This window comes from Periplaneta americana, chromosome 6 (genome assembly GCF_040183065.1).
Source record: "Periplaneta americana isolate PAMFEO1 chromosome 6, P.americana_PAMFEO1_priV1, whole genome shotgun sequence".
NCBI classification, from domain to species: Eukaryota; Metazoa; Arthropoda; class Insecta; order Blattodea; family Blattidae; genus Periplaneta; species Periplaneta americana.
In genome coordinates this window covers 160,507,627-160,531,083 of record NC_091122.1, presented here as the reverse complement: position 1 = coordinate 160,531,083, position 23,457 = coordinate 160,507,627, and the positions used below count along the sequence as shown (strand labels likewise).

Genomic DNA, 23,457 nt, shown 5'->3' with positions numbered 1-23,457 from the left:
CGAAGTGTTTATAAATTAATAAGCCTACTCAGTTTGAGATTTAAAGTATCGCTTTTTCATGCGTTTCTCAAGCATTCATTTTCATTATAATGCTGCAAATCAAAGCTTTCTTATTCGTTTGCGGAGAAAAATAAAATTTAAGTAAAAATTATACCAGTAGTAATACAAGCAAGCTCGGACGACCCAGGTTAACAGAGATGGGCCCCCTTTTTGGTAATTTAGCAAGAAACAAACTTTACTTTTATTTTTAATTTATTTATCGTAGGTACATCGACTTTAAAAAATACACAAACAGATTTAGAAATGAAATAGACCAGGCCTGCAGAACCCTTATATGACGTCAGCCTCATTCCACTTCTATTGGGAATGATCGACTTCTACGTAGAGATGTTGACATTTTTTGCATGTGGGAAGGTCTATCAGTGGCGGCACTGTAATTTTACAAATAGATTGTAATAAAGTCATTGTATTTATAACGCTTTCTGTCGTTTCAAGGTTTACGATTATGCTAGATTTTCTGTCGGTAGTTTCTTTGATATTTCTTTGCACCTAGCCTGCTTTAGATTTTCCAAAACTTTTCTCCTTTCATCACCTGCGTGAACATAAATTTGTAGAATTTAAATAATGAACCTTGAAAGTTAATATAAATGTCACTATTCATTTCAGTACAAAATGAACACAACGAGTGATGTCCTTAATTTAACAATATATAAATAAATAATCAATATATAAAAGATAGGTTTGGAAGTAAATCCCGAAAAGATCAAGTATATGATGATGAATTAAACGCAGAATAAATATGCCAGAAGTAAGTAACCAATATACAGTTCATAATAATGAACTTGCCCGAAAGTTTGTCTATTCCATAATTCTTAATATGGACTTTGTTTAAATGTCGTTTAATATTTAAATGACGAGTAGAAATAAATTGGATGGGACACAGTAAACAAACAATTCTTTCGTATTCTTGAACAACAAAATAATCATATTCCCATTTCCTTTGGAAGTAGTATTTCTTCACGGGTTTAGATTTTTCCATGTTTCAGTTCTCTTCGAACTGCAGTACGCGTATTGTGTACCTGCCGCCGCTAGGATAAATGTTGATATAGCTGAGCGCAACTAGAACGCCGTGACCACAATGCTAGAAAAGGTTGGTTAAGGTAGAAGGGGGTAAAAAGGCAGTCGCCCTGAGGAGCTACAGCTCTGCAGGTCTGAAAAAGACAAATATCAACTATACTACTGTATTTTACACATTATAATTCTTACATATAATTACATTGCCACGCGAGGAACTTTCTTCTCTGCAAAGAAACAGATGACTTCACTATAGTCCACAGGCTGCATTATTTCTGGCTCTATTATTATTATTATTATTATTATTATTATTATTATTATTATTATTATTATTATTATTATTATTATTATTATTATTTTATTATCATTATTATTATTTCTATTATTATTATTCTATTATTATCATTATTATTAATTATTATTTCTAGCCTTTATGCTACGTCTTGAACTTGACTACTTATTCTTTTGTAAGGCCTTAAAGGGTGATATTGATTGTGAATCCTTCATAAGCAATATCTTCCTTCGGGCCCCTACGAATGGTTTAAGATTTCAAAAAAAATTTTATACCTATAAGCCTAAATCTCTCTCTCCAGTTGTCAGATGCATGAAAGCTGCCAATCTACATTATATTAATTCAGATCCGTTTAATGTGTAGTTTGTTGTTTGGCTATTCTTATATTAAGCACATTCATTTTTAACTCCATTTGTGTTGCTTTTAGCTTTTCTGTATCATGTATTTTTGTAATTATGTATTCAATTTGTCATTATTGTTTATTTGTATTTGTCTGTAATTTTAATAATTATTTGTATGCACTGTTTTTGTTATCTATTCATTTTGTCGCTATGCACTGTGTCTTATGCTATTCCAGTCTTCATTTATATGATTTCATTGATTCATTTGTAATTCATTATATTTAATTGTCATTATTTTGATTATCTCACTGTACTAGTTTTAATAATTATTTGTGCTATTTTGCTTTGTTGCATTTTGTCAATGACTGATGTGGACTATTATATTGTTTGTATTTCATCTCACTGCCATTTTCTATCATTCATTCTCATCATCATTTGTTGTTTTGTTCTGTTCTGTATCGTGCTAAACTGTAATTGGCCTTGCGCTGTTGTTTTGCACGTTAATATTCTAAATAAATAAATAATACTTATTATTATTATCACCATTATTATTATTATTATTAATTATTATTATCATCATTATTATTATTTCTATTATTATTATTATTTTATTATTATTATTATTATTTCTATTATTATCATTATTATTTTATTATTATTATTTCTATTATTATCATTATTATTTTATTATTATTCATTATTATTATTATTATTACCATTATTATTATTATCATTATTATTATTACTTTATTATTATCATTATTATTATTCATTATTATTATTATTAATTATTATCATTATTATTATTATTATTATTATTATTATTATTATTATTATTATTATTTTCCCCGACTGGGGCCCTGCGAGGTTGGAGCTCTGGGCAGAAGTTCGCCACTGGATACAAAAATTATTGTAATTTCTATATGGAGTTAAAACACAGAGTTCTGTTCTGTATCAAGGTAGGCGCTCACTTACCGGAAAAAATTCGTTCGTTGCGTTCGGATTTGTATTATAGTATCGCTCATTGTCCGCATTTCCGAATGAATAATCAAATAGTGTTGTAATTTACCGCTAGAGCGCATTATTGCATTGTAGTGTTTTGAACTGAACCTGAAAATAAAATGAATAGCTCTGTAACTTAAATAAGCTATAATGGACATACCTGAATAAATTAGTATTTTCCCAATCTCATCTCATCTCTCTCATGTTATGAAATTTACAGTATATCCTCTTTTTGCTCATTGATTTACCACCAGCCTAGGAGCGATGTGGATCTCGATGTCAACAATGGACACAACTCATGGCGTATGGACACAACTCATACATTTTGTCAAGACACTCGCGATGTGCAGTACGAGAACAACGTTTCTGTGGAGAGGGTAGGAGTAGAAGGGAAGGTCGACCGTGTGTCTACCGAGTTCAAGGCAAAGGCTAACCCATTCCCCTATAATTCGTAAGCAGACTCATCCGATCTCGTGCGCAGCTCTGTAGGACTGGTGTGGGAGTGTCTTGACAAAATGCAAGCTGTAACTGTTACAGCATTACAAAGTTTTTACCATAATACTAAAAGCATTTATAATAGACATTTCGATTGGTGTTGTATATAATACCGAGTTCAGCTTTCTAACCTCCATGATCGCCGGACGTTAATTGTCAGAACTTTGTTTATGCTTATCTACAGCCTGAGATCATTCACCTCGAAGAAAAAGATAACAGATTTCATTTCATTTATTATATTTCATAGATCTTACATTAGCTTTGAAGCTCTAAGATATGGAACAAGTCAAGATTTTACAAAATGTTAAATTTTGATGAGATGAAGTGAGGCACGCATTAGGACAGGGATGCAAAACTGTGCTACAATTGAAGCACACGTCACAACCCGGAACATGTAACTCATCCCTTCCCTTCAACCCTCGCGTTATTGTACGGTAGGGAGGAGAATAGAAGAGAGAATAGTGTTTATGCCAAACGTCACAGAAACGTCATTGAAGGCTCCGGCCTTGTGGATGGGGGAACGAACTCTTTCTCCATGTTTCCACCCCTCTCTTCCCCAGTTCTGCAACCCTGCATTGGAAAGTCTACGAAGAATATAAAGAGTATTTTTAAACATAATTGATACGCATGACTTTTCATAAGTAATGCATAAATTCAATTAAGACTAAACGGAGAACTTCTTTTATAACACACTCGAACACTCCTAAACTTATATGTATTTTGAAGAAAGTAGCTTTATGTAAACAACTAGTTTTGCAGTAATTTTTGTCCGAGCTATAGTCATCTAAGTAAAACAACTATCTACCGGCTCAGTGGTCTAGGGGTATGATTCCTGCTTTGGGTGCAGGAGGTCCCGGGTTCAAATCCCGGCTGAGCCCATTTTTTCCGCGATTGAAATGTTATTACTAGGGCTATGATTTTCATGGTTTAGCATATTTTTTTAGAACCTCAATGAGTTGCTAAAGTACACATAAATCCAATTTATATAAAAAAGTAATTAAATAAAAGCACTTTATTAGACCATATTTGTGCATATTTGTCCATTTATTCTGACAGAGCATATTTTAGTGATATATTGGTCATATTCAGCATATTTTTACCTCTTGAAGGTTTTTATAAACTTGTTTATATCCAACGTTGGTTTCCTTCGTTCTTTGAATTTTGTAGAATTATGTTCACTCATTTTCCTCCGGTAAAATGTTAATATTTCCTTCCTCCCCTATTCTGTGGAATGTTCAAAATGGATTTAACCCTAAATGGTCACGAGTCACTACAAATAATTATCTATTGTTTTCACGCAGGTGTAGAAAGGCGTGGCTAGGCATCTCACGTGAAGCAACTGGATATGGAAGTAGGGAAAAACCACTTAGTTGTCAAATTTTAGGAAAAGGTGGGTGTATGGGAGAAACATCGAGAGAATCAGAGTCAAGTGATATTGTTCATTTCAAATTTGCTCTCATTTTATAAGTAAAAGTAGAAAAAGCTTTTTTATAAACAAAACTTTGTTAGCTGACAATAGACAATCATTTTCATTTGAAATCTTCCACAAGGTATTCACTGTACATTGCAACTCAGGTCTCATGACAATTGGTATGCAAAATAAGTTAGGTTTCACTAAATACAATTTTGAAAATAATTCAGGAGGAAATGACTTACAACTTATAAAAAATCTTTATTATTCATTAATTGTAGGCAACTTATATATCTATCTGTCAGTCAGTCAGTCAGTCAGTCAGTCAGTCTATCTATCTATCTATCTATCTATCTATCTACCTATCTACCTATCTACCTATCTACCTATCTACCTATCTATCTATCTACCTATCTATCTATCTATCTATCTATCTATCTATCTTGCTAATAATTGTAACGTAAAATATAATATATACAGAAAAAACTTTAGCTCGCATCTGAAAGAGTAGAACTTGTGCTCAGGGACGGATTCCTGAATTGAAATTATTAAGTATATAATACAATTGTCTTATGTCAACTATGCAATTAGAATATATAAATTTAAATTTACAATTACTCAATTTTTATAAAATCCATACATAACTTGATGAAGCTGTTTTCGAAAACATTACAGATTTAAGTAAATGATATTAAATTTATTTCTAACAAGTGCACGTGTATGGGTAATCACTAAATAAAATGCATAATAAAGAATATAATGCTCATTGTTATCATTTATATTCCGTGAGTTTATATGTTGCACTTCACTGCGAAATTTCAGTGAAATAATGTTTCCTACTTCTATCCGGAGAGTGTGTCAAGATGTAGGACAAAGAAGGTCGCTGCGATTTACTGTATTACTGTATATATAGTTCCCTTCCAACGTCGCAGTTGGTAGCCTTGTGCTCGGCACCGTTTCGTCCGTAGCCACGTTACAATCCTCATCTAGTTGACAGAGGCTGGCCTGATCAATAAGTTAGTTTTCTCCGCTGAATCTGCTAGAGGTAAGTGCTAAAGTAGTTTCCCATAAGATTAAGGTAATTTCATTTTCGTTACAACGTCAGATTCTTAACGTAGCACGCTGTTCGTTACTCTACCGGTGTTCCATGTCCTTCACTTCTGTAATACGATGTAGGATAAATAGTTTCTTTTATTTACTACATTGTGGATTCTAAAACATTTACAACTTAGAATCAAGCAAATTCAGTTCATTTTCAGCAGAAAGTGGAGACATTTTTCTCGTAGACACAGGCTGTCTGTTTTGTTTGCTGTGTGAATGACGACCTTGAACCAAGCTAACAACATGACAAAGAGGTTCCGCTACTTATGAATGTCTAGCACTGGCTAAGAATACACACAAACATGTTCAACAGCAAAATAAATATTAATTACCAGAACTAATTTTCTTAAAGTTTATCTGGCCTTAGAATTACCTACTTTGTTAACACAGTAAATGTATGACAGTTGGTACACAGTGGAACATGTATGTACAGTCTCTGAAACAAAATTGTGTCTTGCACGAAGTTAATTTATATAGAGTGTAAGAGGTATAAGTGTCATTATTTTAACTGATGATTATTCATGCCATAAGGAAGAAAAAATGTCCTTACAATTTTTTTCTAATTGCAATATTTAACTAATTATTAAAGTTTACAATATTAGACATTTTGCAACGTTGCTAGATGGGGAGGAGGGGGTTTAGAAGTATACAGTACAGCTCAAGCGGGTACAGACATATCGGTACAAAACATATGCTCTGTTCTAATGCAGGAGCGGACCATAACAGTACTATTGTTTACATAAAACGAGCAGCAAATACAAACTTTCAATCTCATTAATAGAACATTATAATAAATTTACATTTTATTTAACAATATTACGCCATTTTTAATTGTACGTCTAAAAAATAAACAATAATGGTTTTCTGCACAAATCACACGAACTTTTTTTCTAATGCAACATTTTAATCTCTCCCGCTTCCATAAAGCAGTATCATTTTTAAACAAATTTCTGGTTGTGTGGTTTTCGAAACGGGGTAAGAGACTTCTAGTTTCTAATAATCGTTGAGAAACTGCTACAAAAGTTCACCGATTAGGTAACCTTCTTTGAGAAAACATTAACGGTACATCCTTCTTGCTTCACTTGAATTGCGACGACTTTCTCCATAAATTGATGATATATGATATTCCTAAACTGTGAATGACATTGTAAGTTGTTTATCGAATACCCTGTACTGAACTGTCATCCGCTCGGCAGTAGAGCTATGGACAGGGAGCTTGAACTCAGCTGACTCGTACTTACGTCTGTGCAGAGTACTGCCTGCTGAACGTTGCCACGTCTCTCACGCCAGAATATTAACAAATTTAAGCAAGTATTTTTATTTAATTTCACGAAAACGTAGTAGAACGCACAAATATTTATTTAAACTAATATTAACTCTTTGTTAGATATACCTACAGGTGTAATTGTTTTTTGTAATTTTACTAACGATATAAGCAGTATAACGCAAATAAAATAAGAAAATAAATATTTTTTCTAGGAAAACTATCAAGTTTTGACCCTATGTTGTATGAACATTTTTTGATCCTGTAGATCGTCCCCGACGACTGCGAAAAGGACGACACTTGTACCCCTTATACCCTGTAGACTAGTGTGTCTGCTTTCCACGCTGGTAACCCGGGCTCGAATACCGGTGGGCTCAAATGGAATTTGTGGTGGACAAAGGCAATGCTTGGTGGTAGGTTTTTTGCGAGTACTTCTGTCTCCCCCACCGGCAATCTACCATTCTAAAAGGTAAAGGTAACCCCGTAACATGCCATGAAGACACTTGGGGGACATGGAGATAGAGCCCCATGCTTTCCATGACCTCGGCACTAGAATGAGGTGGTGTGGTCGGCACCACGCTCTGACCGCCTTTTACCCCCGGGAAAGACCCGGTACTCAATTTTATAGAAGGCTGAGTAAACCTTGGGGCCGTTCTGAAACCATCTACCATTAATAATCATGATTCTGTTCTACGGTGATTGCCTCTCATGGTGCAACGGAGAGCAACGCCACGACACGATAGTAAAATACAGTTATAAAAAACGATGCATCATTCCTAGAGGGGGAGTCGCTTGGTTGAATGACTCAGAGCACCCGAATGAAAACTTACTCATACATTATATGACTTTCGTAACAATGTAATTGCATACTTCATGTTGCGAATATAATTTTATTAGTCCTTACTGTTCATAGTTTATTTTCTTGTACTGTACTAGATGCACTAATAATAATAATAATAATAATAATAATAATAATAATAATAATAATCATCATCATCATCATCATCATCGTCCTTGCAGGTATTAGGCCTAGTGGTCTATCTTTTCAGGGGGCGTCCCAAAGATCGTCTTCCATGTGGTATATAGCGGAGAATTTGTCTTGGGAGTCTGGAACGGTCCATCCTATTGACATGGTTAAGCCATTTTTGTCTATAGTGGTTGAGATGTTCATAAATGGGTGTAATTTTCAATTCTTTTGTAATTAGTTCATTCCTTTTGTGGTCAAGCAAGCTGTAGCCGGCAGTCCTCCTTATAAATCCCATTTCCGCAGTTTTAGGCGTTGAACATTGAGTTTCGGACAGTCCAGGTCTCACTACCATACATGAGGACAGGTCTTGCTAGAACTTTATATACTTTTAACCTGGTATGTTTTTGGGTTTTCGTGGTTGTGAAAACCTGGTTGATAGTTCTTAAAGCTCCATTAATCGGCTAGCAACAGATTAATAGGACATTTATGTGCTTTCAAGTGTCCGAACAAAATAACCCCGACTGACACAAACGAATAATAATAATAATAATAATAATAATAATAATAATAATAATAATAATAATGATAATGATAATACTTCGTTGAATTGCCACACGCAGCGTGCAATCAGGTTGCCGATTTACGGTAGTATAGAAGAGGTGAGCGACCGCCCGGTCTCGTAGTATAAGCAGTTCATGTTAACAGATGTGACCGGTCCAAATAGATAGAGCAGCTACAGCTAATGTATACCTATGTAAGCACTTGTTTTTGCATTATTGTGGTTACAATAGTCAAAGCTTAACATTTGTTCAGTGCAGACAAGAATTCAATCAAACATACCACAATGAGAGTGTTGCTGTTCCAAACAATTGCCCCTGGAATAGCCTACCCTTACCCCGCGGCCAGTCTTGACCCGTTGGAAAACGTGGTTGGATGCTGTTAATTATTATGCAGAATATTACGGCAAAATAATGGAGGTAATTGATGCATTGGATAGCACAGACAGATCCACTGTTGCAGCTGTAAAATCATTGCCTTCTGAACAGCTATTGGAAGATATTCTGTTCATTGATTCTAATTTTAAAATCGTGTCCAAAAGCATCATCCTATTAGAATCGTCTAAACTACAACTCTCAGAAGCCCTTAATATACTCGTAGTGTATAAAGAATCACAAACTGTTATCCAAAATAACAATTAGCTAATTTCAGAAAAAGTTAAATGTAAGTTGAGAAAAATTATTGCTAAAAATTCTGCCTTCGTATTATAAATGATGTATGTACTATCAGGTCACGACAAGACGTCTGAAATTGGTGTACTAAAAAGTAGTGACTTTCCGTTCTTCAAATATGTACGTATTACTTCGTGTGATGTTGAACGTAAATTTTCCCAATATAAAAACTGTTTGAGTGACCATCGGAGGAGGTTCACTTTGCAGTCGCTCAAAATGTACGTAACTCTTCACTGCAATGCACATATACAAGGATGATGTGAGTATCTTACATTAAATTTTAAGAGTTAATATATCTCACTATAAAATAATTGTGTATTTACATGTTTAGACATTTCCTACTTCAATGATCATTCATTATATTTCTTGAATGCAGGATACAGGTTTTATTGTAACCGCAGTATACTGCTCAGTGTTTACATCAGAGGCATACTCCATCCGTTGCACTGCCCCTTCTCATACAGTCTATACCGCGTGCGTAGTAAACCTTACGATTCTCGTGGCAATTCCACGATGTCTAATAATGATAATAGCAATAAAAATGACAATAATAACAAGGGTAATAATGTGTGAGCAGCTATGCAATTACACAATTAAATTCGACCTGGGAAGTGCCAATATATAGTAAATGACGCCTTGGTTTGTCTTCACGAGAACCCAACACTCAGGCATGCTTGTCCCACTGTGCACTTATTTACGCGATAATTATCAAAGTCCGATAGATGGTCCGGGTGGCATTCGTGAATCCGATGCTGACAGGTGGACCATACTGCCTCTATCCTGATAAGAGCTAGGTTCCATCGCCAGATGAGTACTTGTTAATCACCAGAGTCCAGAGCCCCAAGCCTTTCCTATATAAGCTTCGGAAACCCGTACTACCACCGGACTTCACCCCAGCCTATTTTTAACTATGGATGAAACGAAGGGGAGTTAGTGTGTATTGCTGGAATGATAAAGGGAAACGGGAGTACCCCGGGAAAACCCATCTGCAACGTCTACATTTTCCGCTACAAATTCTAATCACGACCTGGGCAGAGATCGAACTCGGATCGCCTGGATGGAAGACCAACGCTGTAGCGCCGAGCCATAGTCGAGGGAACAAGTGATGGTATAATGTTATGAGAAGAAATATTAAAGCATAAGGATTGCGTGTTGCGTATTTTCCTTTACTTTATAGCGGAACGGATCTATCTACAGTCGCAAGACGAGAAGCCAAGGGAAAACTCAGTACTTCTCTTTGCATTCAGTACTCGCATCCTTGGATACCATTGTACTATGACAATGAAATGTTTGCTAAGTAATGACAAGCAAGTGTGCTTAAGCTACTTTCACCAGTTCCGACCTTCACTTTCAGTAAACAATCACAATTAATACTTTTATAAATACAAATCTAGAAATTAAATACGACAAAATGTTAACTGCATGGCTACCAAATTGACTTTCCATGCAAAGATCTGGGTTCATATCCAGATCAGTTCAAATAGGTTTATATTCTTCGTTCTATGACAAGAAAACCTTTCTTCTTCATTATTATTATTATTATTATTATTATTATTATTATTATTATCTTTGCTATCGATGTTACAATAGCTTCGTTTATCGCTTACAATAATAAATGATTACAGCGTTTCGGATGATTCATTCAAAGGATCTGTGTGCGTGCGCGTGTACGCGTGCGTCATTTGAGAGGGGCTAAAATTTAAAAAAATAATAATTTAGTAGTACCTACTACTGAAAAATGTAATAACTGTACCTTTAAATATTAAAATATTCCACTTTTGAAACTCCTAAGAAATAAAAAAAAAACCGGCTAGTTAATGACTTACAGTAAATGATATCACGGCACTATCCTTTGGTACATTAGTTATTATTTATCTCCCTAATAATAAATCTGTAGCCGAAATTTTTCTGGTAATTTTCGATTTTCCAAAAATAATTGGTCCTAACATATATAATTAACCATCCTGAAACCGAAAATCGCTTTTTTGAAATTTTTGTTTGTATGTCTGTCTGTCTGTATGTTTGTTACCTTTTCACGCGATAATGGATGAACGGATTTCGATGAAAATTGGAATATAAATTATGTTCGTTGTAACTTAGATTTTAGGCTATGTGGCATTCAAAATACATTATTTAAAATGGGGGGTTATAAGGGGGCCTGAATTAAATAAATCGAAATATCTCGCTTATTACTGATTTTTGTGAAAAATGTTACATAACAAAAGTTTCTTTAAAAATAATTTTCGATAAGTTTTGTTCCTTAAAAAATTTTGATAGGACTGATATTTAATGAGATAAATGAGTTTTAAATTAAAATAATTGCCATCTAAGGCCGTATAATGAAATAAAAAACAAATGACTTCGTCTATAAGGGGCCTTGGACAGCAACAATCGAAAGCTATGAAAGATAGCCTACAGAGAATGTTTATGTGTTTGTATGAAGTAATATCGGAAGCTAAATTAACCGATTTGTATAATTAATTATTATTTCACCATTGGAAAGTGTAGTTTCTCTAGATAGACATAATGCTATAATGTTATTACAGTAACTTCTGATATAATGTAATGTAATATAATATATGTAATGTAATATTATATAATATAATTTAAGTTATTTGAAGGGTTCAGAACCATAGTGGGCCAAACGCCATTTACTGAATACGTAGAAAACCATATTCAATGGAAACCTATAACAAGTAAAATAAATAATTTGAATAATTTCGAGGGAAAAATTGTTCCGGAGCCGGGTATCGAACCCGGGACCTTTGGTTTAACGTACCAACGCTCTACCACTGAGCTACTCGGGAACTCTAACCGACACCGATCCAATTTTTCCCTCTATATCCACAGACCTCAAAGTGGGCTGACAACCGTCAAGCAACCAACTTCGAGTGCACACTAACTCCGTGTGACTTAAATTGTGGCTTTCTGTTAACGAACAGTGACGTGTATTATGCAAATCAAGATTTTCAGGTATAACTCCCTGTAAAGTTGATTTGAATAATTTCGAGGGAAAAATTGTTCCGGAGCCGGGTATCGAACCCGGGTATCGAACCCGAAAATTGGATCGGTGTCGGTTAGAGTTCCCGAGTAGCTCAGGGTTCGATACCCGGCTCCGGAACAATTTTTCCCTCGAAATTATTCAAATCAACTTTACAGGGAGTTATACCTGAAATCTTGATTTGCATAATACACGTCACTGTTCGTTAACAGAAAGCCACAATTTAAGTCACACGGAGTTAGTGTGCACTCGAAGTTGGTTGCTTGACGGTTGTCAGCCCACTTTGAGGTCTGTGGATATAGAGGGAAAAATTGGATCGGTGTCGGTTAGAGTTCCCGAGTAGCTCAGTGGTAGAGCGTTGGTACGTTAAACAGGGTTCGATACCCGGCTCCGGAACAATTTTTCCCTCGAAATTATTCAAATCAACTTTACAGGGAGTTATACCTGAAATCTTGATTTGCAAGTAAAATAAAGTATACATATTAAATCTAAATGATGACATTGTCCATTAAACTATGGTTGCATGTAATAAAAATTAGAAACGTGTTAAAGGAATTGTCATTGCACCAATGAGTGGTCTCTGGACCAAAATGATCGCATTTTAATTATTTGGATGCAATTTAAATTAAGTAACATATTAAACGATTTATCCTTCTATCAAACCCGAATGTTCCCTGGATCAAATGTCCTATTTTAATTATGTAATTACTTTATATTTATTTCTAACGGGTGCAGCGGAGCACACGGGTACGGCTAGTTGGAAATAAATAAACGTACAATTCTTCGTTTTGCACTGAAATTATACCAATGAAATTGTACGTGTTCATTTGTTCGCACCTTCGTCATATTAACTGCAAGTGCATGTAAATTACTTACCGTATAAGTAAAATAAGAAGTTAAAACTAGGCCGATGCGTGGAAACTGCAAATTTAAAATACTGTAAAATGGAGTAAACTTGACAATAAAACAAAAAAAAAAATTAAACCATTATAGGCCTATCAGTTCTTTACCTCTGATTGAGGTTCTAGCTAATATGTACGCTATATCTATTATCAGGCAGTACATCTCATTTGACGATATGTCAGAGGAAGAACAATTGTTTGTATGCATCTGAAGTCTGACTATTATAATATATTACTAATCAGCGATGTATGCAATGGAGAGGGAAAGGAACCGACCACTCTAGACCTTTATCTCCTGGCTCAGTTTCCTCATGACTTTCCTTTTTGGTGTCACGTGTCACGAGGTTCCAACTACTGTTCTTCAACCAGGAGATTAACCGTGAAAAGAATGTGCATCATCTATTGGAGCGAAGTAGATAGATAATATTACCGTTATAACGTCAGTTTAAAAACATGCGCTCTCCTGCATATGTTATTTCTTGTATGGGGGAGATTAACCGTGATCTAATTTTGTAACTAGGGTAGTATAAATGTGTGTATCAGTGTTATCGTTTTTGCTTTGAGAGTTAGTCAATGGAGATGCATGTATCCACGTGTATGACCTTATGACATCGACATTCATTCACAGCATCACCCCACTGCGTAGGCCTATCATTCCCCCGAGATTTTCTGCTGATTGGAGTACAGTAGTCTTCAGATGCCATGTGTTTGCTAGAAATGTCAGTAGTGAGAAAACCAATCAATGAAATCCAAATATCTGTTCTATTTGTGACTTGAATTAAATAAAAAATATTGAATAATTTGGAGTAAAAATAATGAATTTTAAAAATATGTTCAGTGCATTTGCTATCATGGTTTAAATTTTTTTACCTCAGTTTAGAGTGCTATGAAAAATAGTTCATTTTAAAAGAAATAGGAACGGAATGTGGCACACCATATACCCAATAATGTCTTCCTAAAATATAACTCTGGTAAAATAAAGCGCTCACATACCGCAACAGATTCTTTCGGCGTGCCATTCGCTTGTCTGCATTTCCAAATTGTTCGTCTTATAGTGTTATTTACTGCTAGAGCAAGAGCATTACATCCTTGCTGTGTTCTGGAAAAAAGTAGTTTTGAGGGGGTGTATTTTTAATTGTGTTAGCGTCGGAAAAAATAAAACAAATACGCTTTGCGTCATTCACTTCATTTATGCCTTCAATATTATCGCGTTCATAGGCACTTGTATTGAATAGGTCTATATTGTCATAGCTCTCTTTATTTCGATCTTCATCCTTACAGAAATCCATCTAGATTTCTCTGGCCAAATGGGCGATGCTCAATTTAGAATAATACAAAGAATGAAAATCCGAACACTCCGAACGAATCCATTCGGTTGAGTCCCTACTTCAATGAACGCTTCTGTATCGTAACTCTGAAGTAATCTAATAGTATTAAGTCCGTCATACGTGATTCTTTTCTCTCTTTCAGATGACGTTCTACATCCAGAATGTTGAGACAGAATTGGTTATGGACCTGAAGGCTCCCGAAGACGGCGATGCTTTTCAATTGATTATGTATGATTACCACGGAGGTCCCAACCAATTATGGGAATACAAGGATAGTATGATATACAGCAAAGAGAACGGGTAAGTATTCGGTATGTGAATGTTCTAAAACTACGTGTAATAATTCTACACTTCATACTGCAGGAGAATTAGCGGACAGCAATTATTGGTCTATTCAAAAACGTATACAGAGAATTTGGTCTATTTCGAAATACCCATACAATTTAGCCTTCTTAGTAATGTTCATGTTATAACGTCCATTGTTAAAATGGTACAAGGTAGTCCTACATGATCCGTGCTTAGAAAAGTCCATAGGATGTAATAGTTAATGGTATATAACGTCAATGCTTGGTTTAAAAGGCGACACGGTACGTACAGATATAGTACAGGATGGAAGAGAACTTATTAATTAATTCACAGGGGCAATATATCAAGTCAATACGAACAAATTTTGTCAAATAAGTTTTTTGATACGTCCAATAGTTTTGAAAATACGAAATGTAACGTGTTGCAACGCTGCAAAGAGTAGCAGTACTCCTTGAGGTCGTTGCTCCGCGTTGGGATGAGTGTAACTCCAATCATCCACTCCGCAAGACTTGCGAGAGGAGAATGTAAACAAACACGTATCTGTTCGATCAAATTACTGTAGATCAAAATGAAGAGTAAATATTCACAGAATTAATTACGCAAATAGTTTGGTTTTTAACAGTCTTTATTAAGCCACCGGCGTAGCTCAGTCGGCTAAGGCGCTTGCCTGCCGATCCGGAGCTGCGCTTGGGCGCGGGTTCGATTTCCGCTTGGACTGATTACCTGGTTGTGTTTTTCCGAGGTTTTCCCCAACCGTAAGGCAAATGTCAGGTGATCTATGGCGAATCCTCGGCCTCATCTCGCTAAATATCATTTTGCTATCACAAATTTCATCGACGCTAAATAACCTCGTAGTTGATACAGCGTCGTTAAATAACCAAGTAAAAAAACATTCTTTATTATTCCATAATTTTTTAACTCTAAATTTAATACTATGAAACTCATTTAATATTCACAGTATGTTGATTTCTTTGCTTTTTACGTAATTACAAAACAGTAAAGAATGTACATTCTTATCAACAAAACTATTTCCATTAATATTTCTTTACATTTGATTACTATTACGAATAGACATTCTGCAACCCAATCTCCATTTAAATTATTATATTTTAAGAAATTAAAAATAAATTAATTTAGAAAAGAAATTACGTTCACAGTAATGTTAAGTTAATCCCGAAAACACAATGTATATGATTATGTCTCGTGACCAGAATATTGTACGAAATGGAAATATAAAAATTGGAGATTTATCCTTCGAAGAGTTGGAAAAATTCAAATATCTTGGAGCAACAGTAAGAAATATAAATGATACTCGGGAGGAAATTAAACGCAGAATAAATATGGGAAATGCGTGTTATTATTCGGTTGAGAAGCTTTTATCATCCAGTCTGTTGTCAAAAAATCTCAAAGTTAGAATTTATAAAACAGTTATATTACCGGTTGTTCTGTATGGTTGTGAAACTTGGACTCTCACTCTGAGAGAGGAACATAGGATAAGAGTGTTTGAGAATAAGGTGCTTAGGAAAATATTTGAGGCTAAGCGGGATGAAGTTACAGGAGAATGGAGAAAGTTACACAACGCAGAACTGCACGCATTGTATTCTTCACCTGACATAATTAGGAACATTAAATCCAGACGTTTGAGATGGGCAGGGCATGTAGCACGTATGGGCGAATCCAGAAATGCATATAGATTGTTAGTTGGGAGACCGGAGGGAAAAAGACCGTTAGGGAGGCCGAGACGTAGATGGGAGGATAATATTAAAATGGATTTGAGGGAGGTGGGATATGATGATAGAGACTGGATTTATCTTGCACAGGATAGGGACCGATGGCGGGCTTATGTGAGGGCGGCAGTGAACCTTCGGGTTCCTTAAAAGCCATTTGTAAGTAAGTAAGTAAGTAAGTAATGTTAAGTACTTTATTAAGTGTTACGTATGTACAGTAATTTGATCGAAACGTATCTCGTGGATGAGACGTTTTGGTTCACGTTCTCCTTTTGCAAGTGTTGCGGAGTGGATGATTGCAGTTACACTCACTCCCGCTGCGGAGCAATGACCTCCAGGTGCACTGCTACTTTTTCAGCGTTGCAACAAGTTATATTTCCTATTCTAAAAACTATTGGACGTATAAAGAAACTTATTTCACAAAACTTGTTCATATTGACTTGATCAAATACTGCTGTGAATTAATGTAGGTCTACTAGGTTTCGTTCCACTCTGTAAAGGCCTTTTGTATACAGGGTGAGACACTTAAAACTATCATCTTAAATATCTCCTCTAACATTATTGATATTGACGAGCTGTTTTAGCTAAATTTAAGGGAACATAAGAACTCACAAATTTAGCACATAGAGAATGAAAATGATTAAGAAAGTATTTTCACCACAAAGTTTTATTTTTTTTAACGAGTACTGCGTGTTTACGATATTACGGCGAACTTAATCACTACATACGTTCTGCAAGAACAGCCGATATCAATAAAAACAATGGACGATAACTGTGCCAATATAAATTCTCTGAGAACCACAGAGATATAGCTAACATTCAATTTCAAGTTTATACCAACTCCCAAAGAGAAATTATGAGTATAACCCTAGATCATATATGTAACAGATTGCTCATCCCTATGTTAAAATTGGCAGCTCTTAGAAGAGAACAATCGCCAGGATCGCCACCCGTCCGCCGTAAACGAACGCGAGATGGCAGTACAGTCGCTAATACTTACTTACTTACTGGCTTTTAAGGAACCCGGAGGTTCATTGCCGCTCTCACATAAGCCCGCCATTGGTCCCTATCCTGAGCAAGATTAATCCAGTCTCTACCATCATATCCCACCTCCCTCAAATCCATTTTAATATTATCTTCCCATCTACGTCTCGGCCTCCCCAAAGGTCTTTTCCCCTCTGGCCTCCATCACTCTCTATATGCATTTCTGGATTTGCCCATACGTGCTACATTTCCTGCCCATCTCAAACGTCTGGATTTAATGTTCCTAATTATGTCAGGTGAAGGATAAAATGCGTGCAGCTCTGCGTTGTGTAACTTCCTCCATTCTCCTGTAACTTCATCCCTCTTAGCCCCAAATATTTTCCTAAGGACCTTATTCTCAAAAACCCTCAATCTCTGTTCCTTTCTCAAAGTGAGAGTCCAAGTTTTACAGTCGCTAATGCAAATCAATTTTTTTTTGCTAGTGCAAATCAAATGGGAGTTATGACGTGACTCCTTATGTAACAACTAGATGGCAGCATAGTAAACCTGACAAAAGTTGTTACCGTCAAACCCTATAAGGCCGAGCATTCTGGGTATATATGATCTAGGGTATAACTCATTAAAATGGTAAAGTTTTGTATGGATCTCACTATATTTCTTCCTACGGAGGGAAAGTCCATTTAAAACTTATTCATCAATGATTCTTTATAATACTGTACTGTGTGAAATCACTGTCGATAAAATAACGAATTAATTTATCTGAAGACTTAAGGTAAGGGTTCACTACATCGTATCGCACTCCTCGTACGAATCGCACGCAACGGATATTTTAAGTGCAGTGCGTTCACTGTAACGGCTCTACCTCATCGTCTCATCGGATTCCCCTATCAGCTGTTTAAAACATGACGTCGTACGATATTGGCATTGCTGAAAACAGAGGAGTTGAGGTCAGGTCTATTAATTATGACTGTTAGCGAATAAGTATTTGTAATTGCTTCATGCGTCTTAATTGAAGAGGAAGAAACGAAAGGAAATATTGGTTACATAATATATATGTAAGAAACGACTTGATTACTGTAATGGGAACGCCTCAAATTATATAATTCTTCGCAGTTTTCTACAAGCGAAATAAGTTTTCCGTCTGCCATTTTGGCGCGACACTGAACATGGTACAACATAATAGTAACAGTTGACCAATTAAAATTGATTTATTAAAGAAGGCCATGATCGAACGCATTGGAAAAGTTGCTCATCCGAGAAACGTGGACGGATTTGCCGAGAGGCGATGTGTGCGATACGATGTAGTGAACGCGGTTACATAATAATTACAGCAAAGATTGTCTTTTTCCGATCCGTGCGATTCGTCCGATGCGTGCGATACGATGTAGTGAACGCTTACCTTTATAGGACAGGAGTCAATTCGCATTGCTCTTCAGTCATTTTAAATACACGGAATAATAGTAATATACGTTACAAGAGTGGTATGTTGATGTTTTCATGTTCGAGGAAAAGATTGAAAAAGCGAAAGGTAGTTGAGCTTTTTTAATTTCCGAGAACATGAAAACAAACATACCGCTCGTGTATCGTACATTATTTTGTGCGAAGATCGTTTATTACATACCTGAAAGACGAATTTCTAATTAGTTGCAATGAAATCTCCCTGTTGGTTTATGTTTAATGACGCCAACTTCGGAAAACCAACATATCTTTCTTCGACATTGTTGCTATAAAATGTTTTCTGTGTTTATTATACTCCAGCAGGCCGTGATATACGTCTGTCTTTTTTTTCCCCCCAGTCTATAAATGCGAACTTAAAACAAACGGTAAGGTAATGTAATGATTTATTTTTAATTTTAATATTTTAACAATATTATTTATATAACATATTGCAGTAATAACATCGGCATCTGGAATCTTGTTGATTTTTTCACGGCTTCCTTAATGTTACTTGTATCAGGAATGCAATAAGTTTCGTGGAGTAGTAGACTTTACTTAATTTTTGCAAATATTTAAAAACAATAATTAACATTGCAATTTAGGTGAAATTGCAGTGGTAAGTTTCCAATTTATAATTATTACTATGTTAAACGTCTCTAAAAATAATACGTTAAAAGCCTAAAGCAGGAAAATGAATGTCGCGCTTAAGCGGTAAGAAGAGGGAAATTGTTATGTGTGTTACGTTGGGAATACTGAATGTGGTATTTCACACTTACCGCGTATTGGTTCTGTGCGGAAAACAAGCAAATACGCACGATCTCGCACAAAATTATTTTCATAGCTACAGAATTCTAACGACTTGTGAGTGAGTGAGTGAGTGAGTGAGTGAGTGAGTGAGTGAGTGAGTGAGTGAGTGAGTGAGTGTAAAATCAGGCACATTGTGAGAATTGCAACAAAGGCATTCAACAGGGTGAATAATTCAAGTCATAGGCCTAGTATACACGCTATATTTATAAATATAACGTTGTTACCTTGATTTTCAGACAGGTCCTCGAGGTGGACATGGCAACCGGTGATATCTCCACAAACGAACCACACGGCGGAATCAACCAGAAGTGGCACTTCGATAACGATGGCACCATCAGGTCGGAGTTGATGCGTTTGGTGCTTGATGTGCGTGGAGGCGGCACGGAGCCTGAAGATCCAGTCATCGTGTTTTTCAAACACGGAGGCAGCAACCAAGTCTTCAGGAAGGTGTCTGTAGACAACTGATCACCTGTTGACAGCAAGAGAGTTCACAAGTGTGGTGATAGACACAAAATGTGGTTCACGCTTTACAAAATAATGCCTTCATTACAAGCGCTGTTGTGAAAGTTGTGACAATAGAAGCAATAAAGCCACAGTTGTTTAAAATATGAGTGCGTAAATTTTCATATTACAATACGAGATTTGAAATTTGTCGAGTATTGTAATATGATGTTACGATAAGTAGGCTACATCACACAACTTTTTATCCACTTAGATAAAAAATTAATTTTGGATAAATCGTAAAACGCGAACGCCAGTAGGGGGAGTTATCTCTACCCTCGCCGCTCGGCACCTCGCTCGCCTGCTCTCTCTCTCTCTCTCTCTCTCTCTCTCTATCTGCCCCGCTTCGGTGGATCACTGCCTACCGCCTCGCAGTATTTCATATTTTACAACACATCACAACACAACCAAATTAATGTGCATTAGACAACAAGACATATCCAACGACACACATTACATTTCTGCAATACGTTATGGCAGTTCACTTGAACATAAATAGATTCATTTTCCCTTCTACCATCAACTCCTCTCGGTAGCCGAGAGGTCTAAAGCGTGACCAAAGAGCGTGCGTGCGTTTCGTTAGGAAGATCAACGGATCGAATACTGCCCTCCGCAAAGTCAAAAGGAAAAAAAAAAAAAAGAGAGAGAGACATCAAGCAGAGAGGAGAGACAGAGGGAAACAGGACGAAGTTCCTCTTTTGCTTCATAGATGCCGCATTCACTCTTTTTGTTCCATTTTCCTCCACTAGATGTCACCAACCCTAAACCCCATTTCCACTCTTTCCCGCTAGAGTGTGTGGTGAGCTTGTAGGGGAAAAGTGGAAAGGGGTCGTGGGCGGAGCTTAGCTTTCGCTGTTTTACGATTTGCCTTTTTTTAAATATATATTCTTCCTGCGAGAGGCGATTCATTTATGCTTGTTTAATTAATTCTCAACACCACAGGTTTTTGTTTATAACAGAACAGCAGTAGTAGGAGAAATAAACAAACTTTGTTAAAAGGAGTTCAAACTAGATCAGATATTAAAAATTCTGCAGTTGAATGTTTAGAACCATCGTAATACCGCGTCAACTGTAGGAATTAATATAACAAATTGTAAACATATTGTTGTTAATGTTTTTAATAAAAAAATTTCAATTCCATTTTTTTAATTTATTGTGTGGTTCACATTATGCAACCAGTTAGGTAATAGCAGTATCATTACGTAACGAGTTGCGTAATAGCAGTATCATTACCAAACTAGTTGCGTAATTAATGTTCACAACATTTTTATTAGTGATGTTAAGTCCACATTACATAATAAAAGTGGATAAAATAATAAAATCGTATCATTACATCTTCTCAGAGCATTCTGCAGCATACTATGTGTAAAGTCAAATTCATTCACGCCGTGCTTGTAGAAAGACGCTTCTTATATGCAGCTACTCCAAATTCAGGAGACAAGATTCGGTGACACCTTTAACTTCACTTTGAGAAAAGAATGAAATTCCGGGAGGGTAAGATCCGGATTGTAGGGAGGATGCTTAAATGTTTGAGCCCGTGATTCGTGCAGGAACTACGCTGATACGGGTTCAAGCTTTGGGTGAAACAACAGAACTCCACCCAAGTCAGTGTTTTGAAGCTTCCGTCTTAGTTCACCAAAGACTTTTAGTCGGTGTCTTGTGATAATGCAACCTGGCAGTGACTTGTAATTTGTTTGGTGGGGGGAGATAAGAATTTTGTCTTACTATAATATTGTATGGGGGAATTAATTAACTCTGCTATATTTAAACTACTTAAAACTGTTACCATTTACCACAAAGCCAATAGACTATCAGATCAAAACAGAACAGAGACTAATAATTAATGAGCAGATTTGAATTATGAAAAAAGTTAATTACATATTTACTATAAAGTTAATTTTAAATAAATATGTCATAAACATGATGTTACATGTTAATTTTCATGAAGTTTATGTAAACAATTTGAAAAAGTAAATATATTTTTAAAATTATGTTAAATCTCTTATTTTCTACCTTTTTTACTTCTGATAACAGCTTTAGTATTTACAATTGTGTAATCGGTAATGTTATAAAATGGTCAGGTGTAATAAGGAAATAAAGAGTATGTATATACAGTGTGTTAAAAAAAAAGTATCCAATATTTTAGGAGGTGATAGTAACTTATGCATCAAAACAAGAAAATAATGTCTAATAAACATGGGTCCTACAACATATACTTTCTGAGATCTGAACACTTGTTCATAGCAGGTCTCAATGTGACGTCCATTCATGGCAATGTATTCCTCTGTCCTTCGGCGTAAGAAATGACGCACTCTTTGAAATTGATATAGTTGGTTTTGATAACCAAAAGACTAGGGGATTTAGGTTTCGGGAACGAGCAGGCCAAGGTGTTGGACCTCCCCAATCAATCCAGCGGTCCTGAAATATCAGCGTCAGGTGTTCACGCTCATTGCCGAAAAAAATGTGCTGGTGTGCATCATGCACGAACCACATCTGTAGTCTTTGCTGACATGGCACATACTCCAGCAAGGTAGGCAATACGTTAATAAGAAAGTCCTGATAACGAGCCCCAGTTAATCTCTGTGGTAGCATGTATGGCCCTAATAATCTATCGCCAAGAACGCCTGCCCATATGTTGATTGAGAATCGGTGCTGATGCCTTGTTTCTTCAACTGCATGGGGATTTTCTTCAGCCCACACATGCTGATTACGAAAATTCACAGCACCATCTCTGCTGAACCCCGCCCATATCTGCAACCAGACTTTTGTTTTCAGCATTCCTTGCGACATATCAGTACTCCATGCCAGGAGTGTCAACTACGTATGAGCGTATTCCGAATTTCACCGGTGAGCAATCCGATGGCATCACGGTGTTCCGAATTCCACCGATGACGTCATTGATGCTCCACCGGTGTCGCACCGGTGCCATTAACTTGCAGAGGTGGTGGCAGTCTCCATCAGCCGCCATCAGTGAATCTGATTGGTTCTTGTATAGGGCGGGAATTAGCAGACGAATGACATCGTGCACTGTTGTGTCATGGCGGTGTGTTCTGCTTTAGTTCTGCTGTATTGTTTGTAATGAGCACAACGTAAAAACAATATGTTAATGGCTTATGAGCGAACATGTCAACGGATCCGTTATTACTACCGGTTCAAGAAATAAGTTGTTTATACCCTATCTTTTCTTTGAACGAGATGGGAGTACGAAAATTTCGCAAAATTTTGCTAGCGTAGCACAGACAACAACTTGTACAGTCGCCATGACGGCCATCGATCCTTCCAGCAGTT

At 36.2% G+C, this 23,457-nt stretch overlaps 1 protein-coding gene and 1 non-coding gene across 2 annotated transcripts; both read left to right on the top strand.

Moving 5' to 3' along the window:
- The first annotated feature begins 4,010 nt into the window (after positions 1–4,010).
- TRNAP-UGG (transfer RNA proline (anticodon UGG)) lies at positions 4,011–4,082 on the top strand. The gene has a single exon. It is a non-coding gene; the product is annotated as a tRNA-Pro (tRNA).
- A 1,424-nt stretch (positions 4,083–5,506) lies between these two features.
- On the top strand, positions 5,507–22,157 carry LOC138701996 (uncharacterized). The gene is made up of 3 exons (XM_069829453.1): positions 5,507–5,660; positions 14,550–14,707; positions 19,905–22,157. Exons 2-3 carry the CDS (start codon positions 14,550–14,552, stop codon positions 20,131–20,133), a joined length of 387 nt encoding a protein of 128 aa, XP_069685554.1. The 5' UTR covers positions 5,507–5,660; the 3' UTR covers positions 20,134–22,157.
- Positions 22,158–23,457: the final 1,300 nt, after the last annotated feature.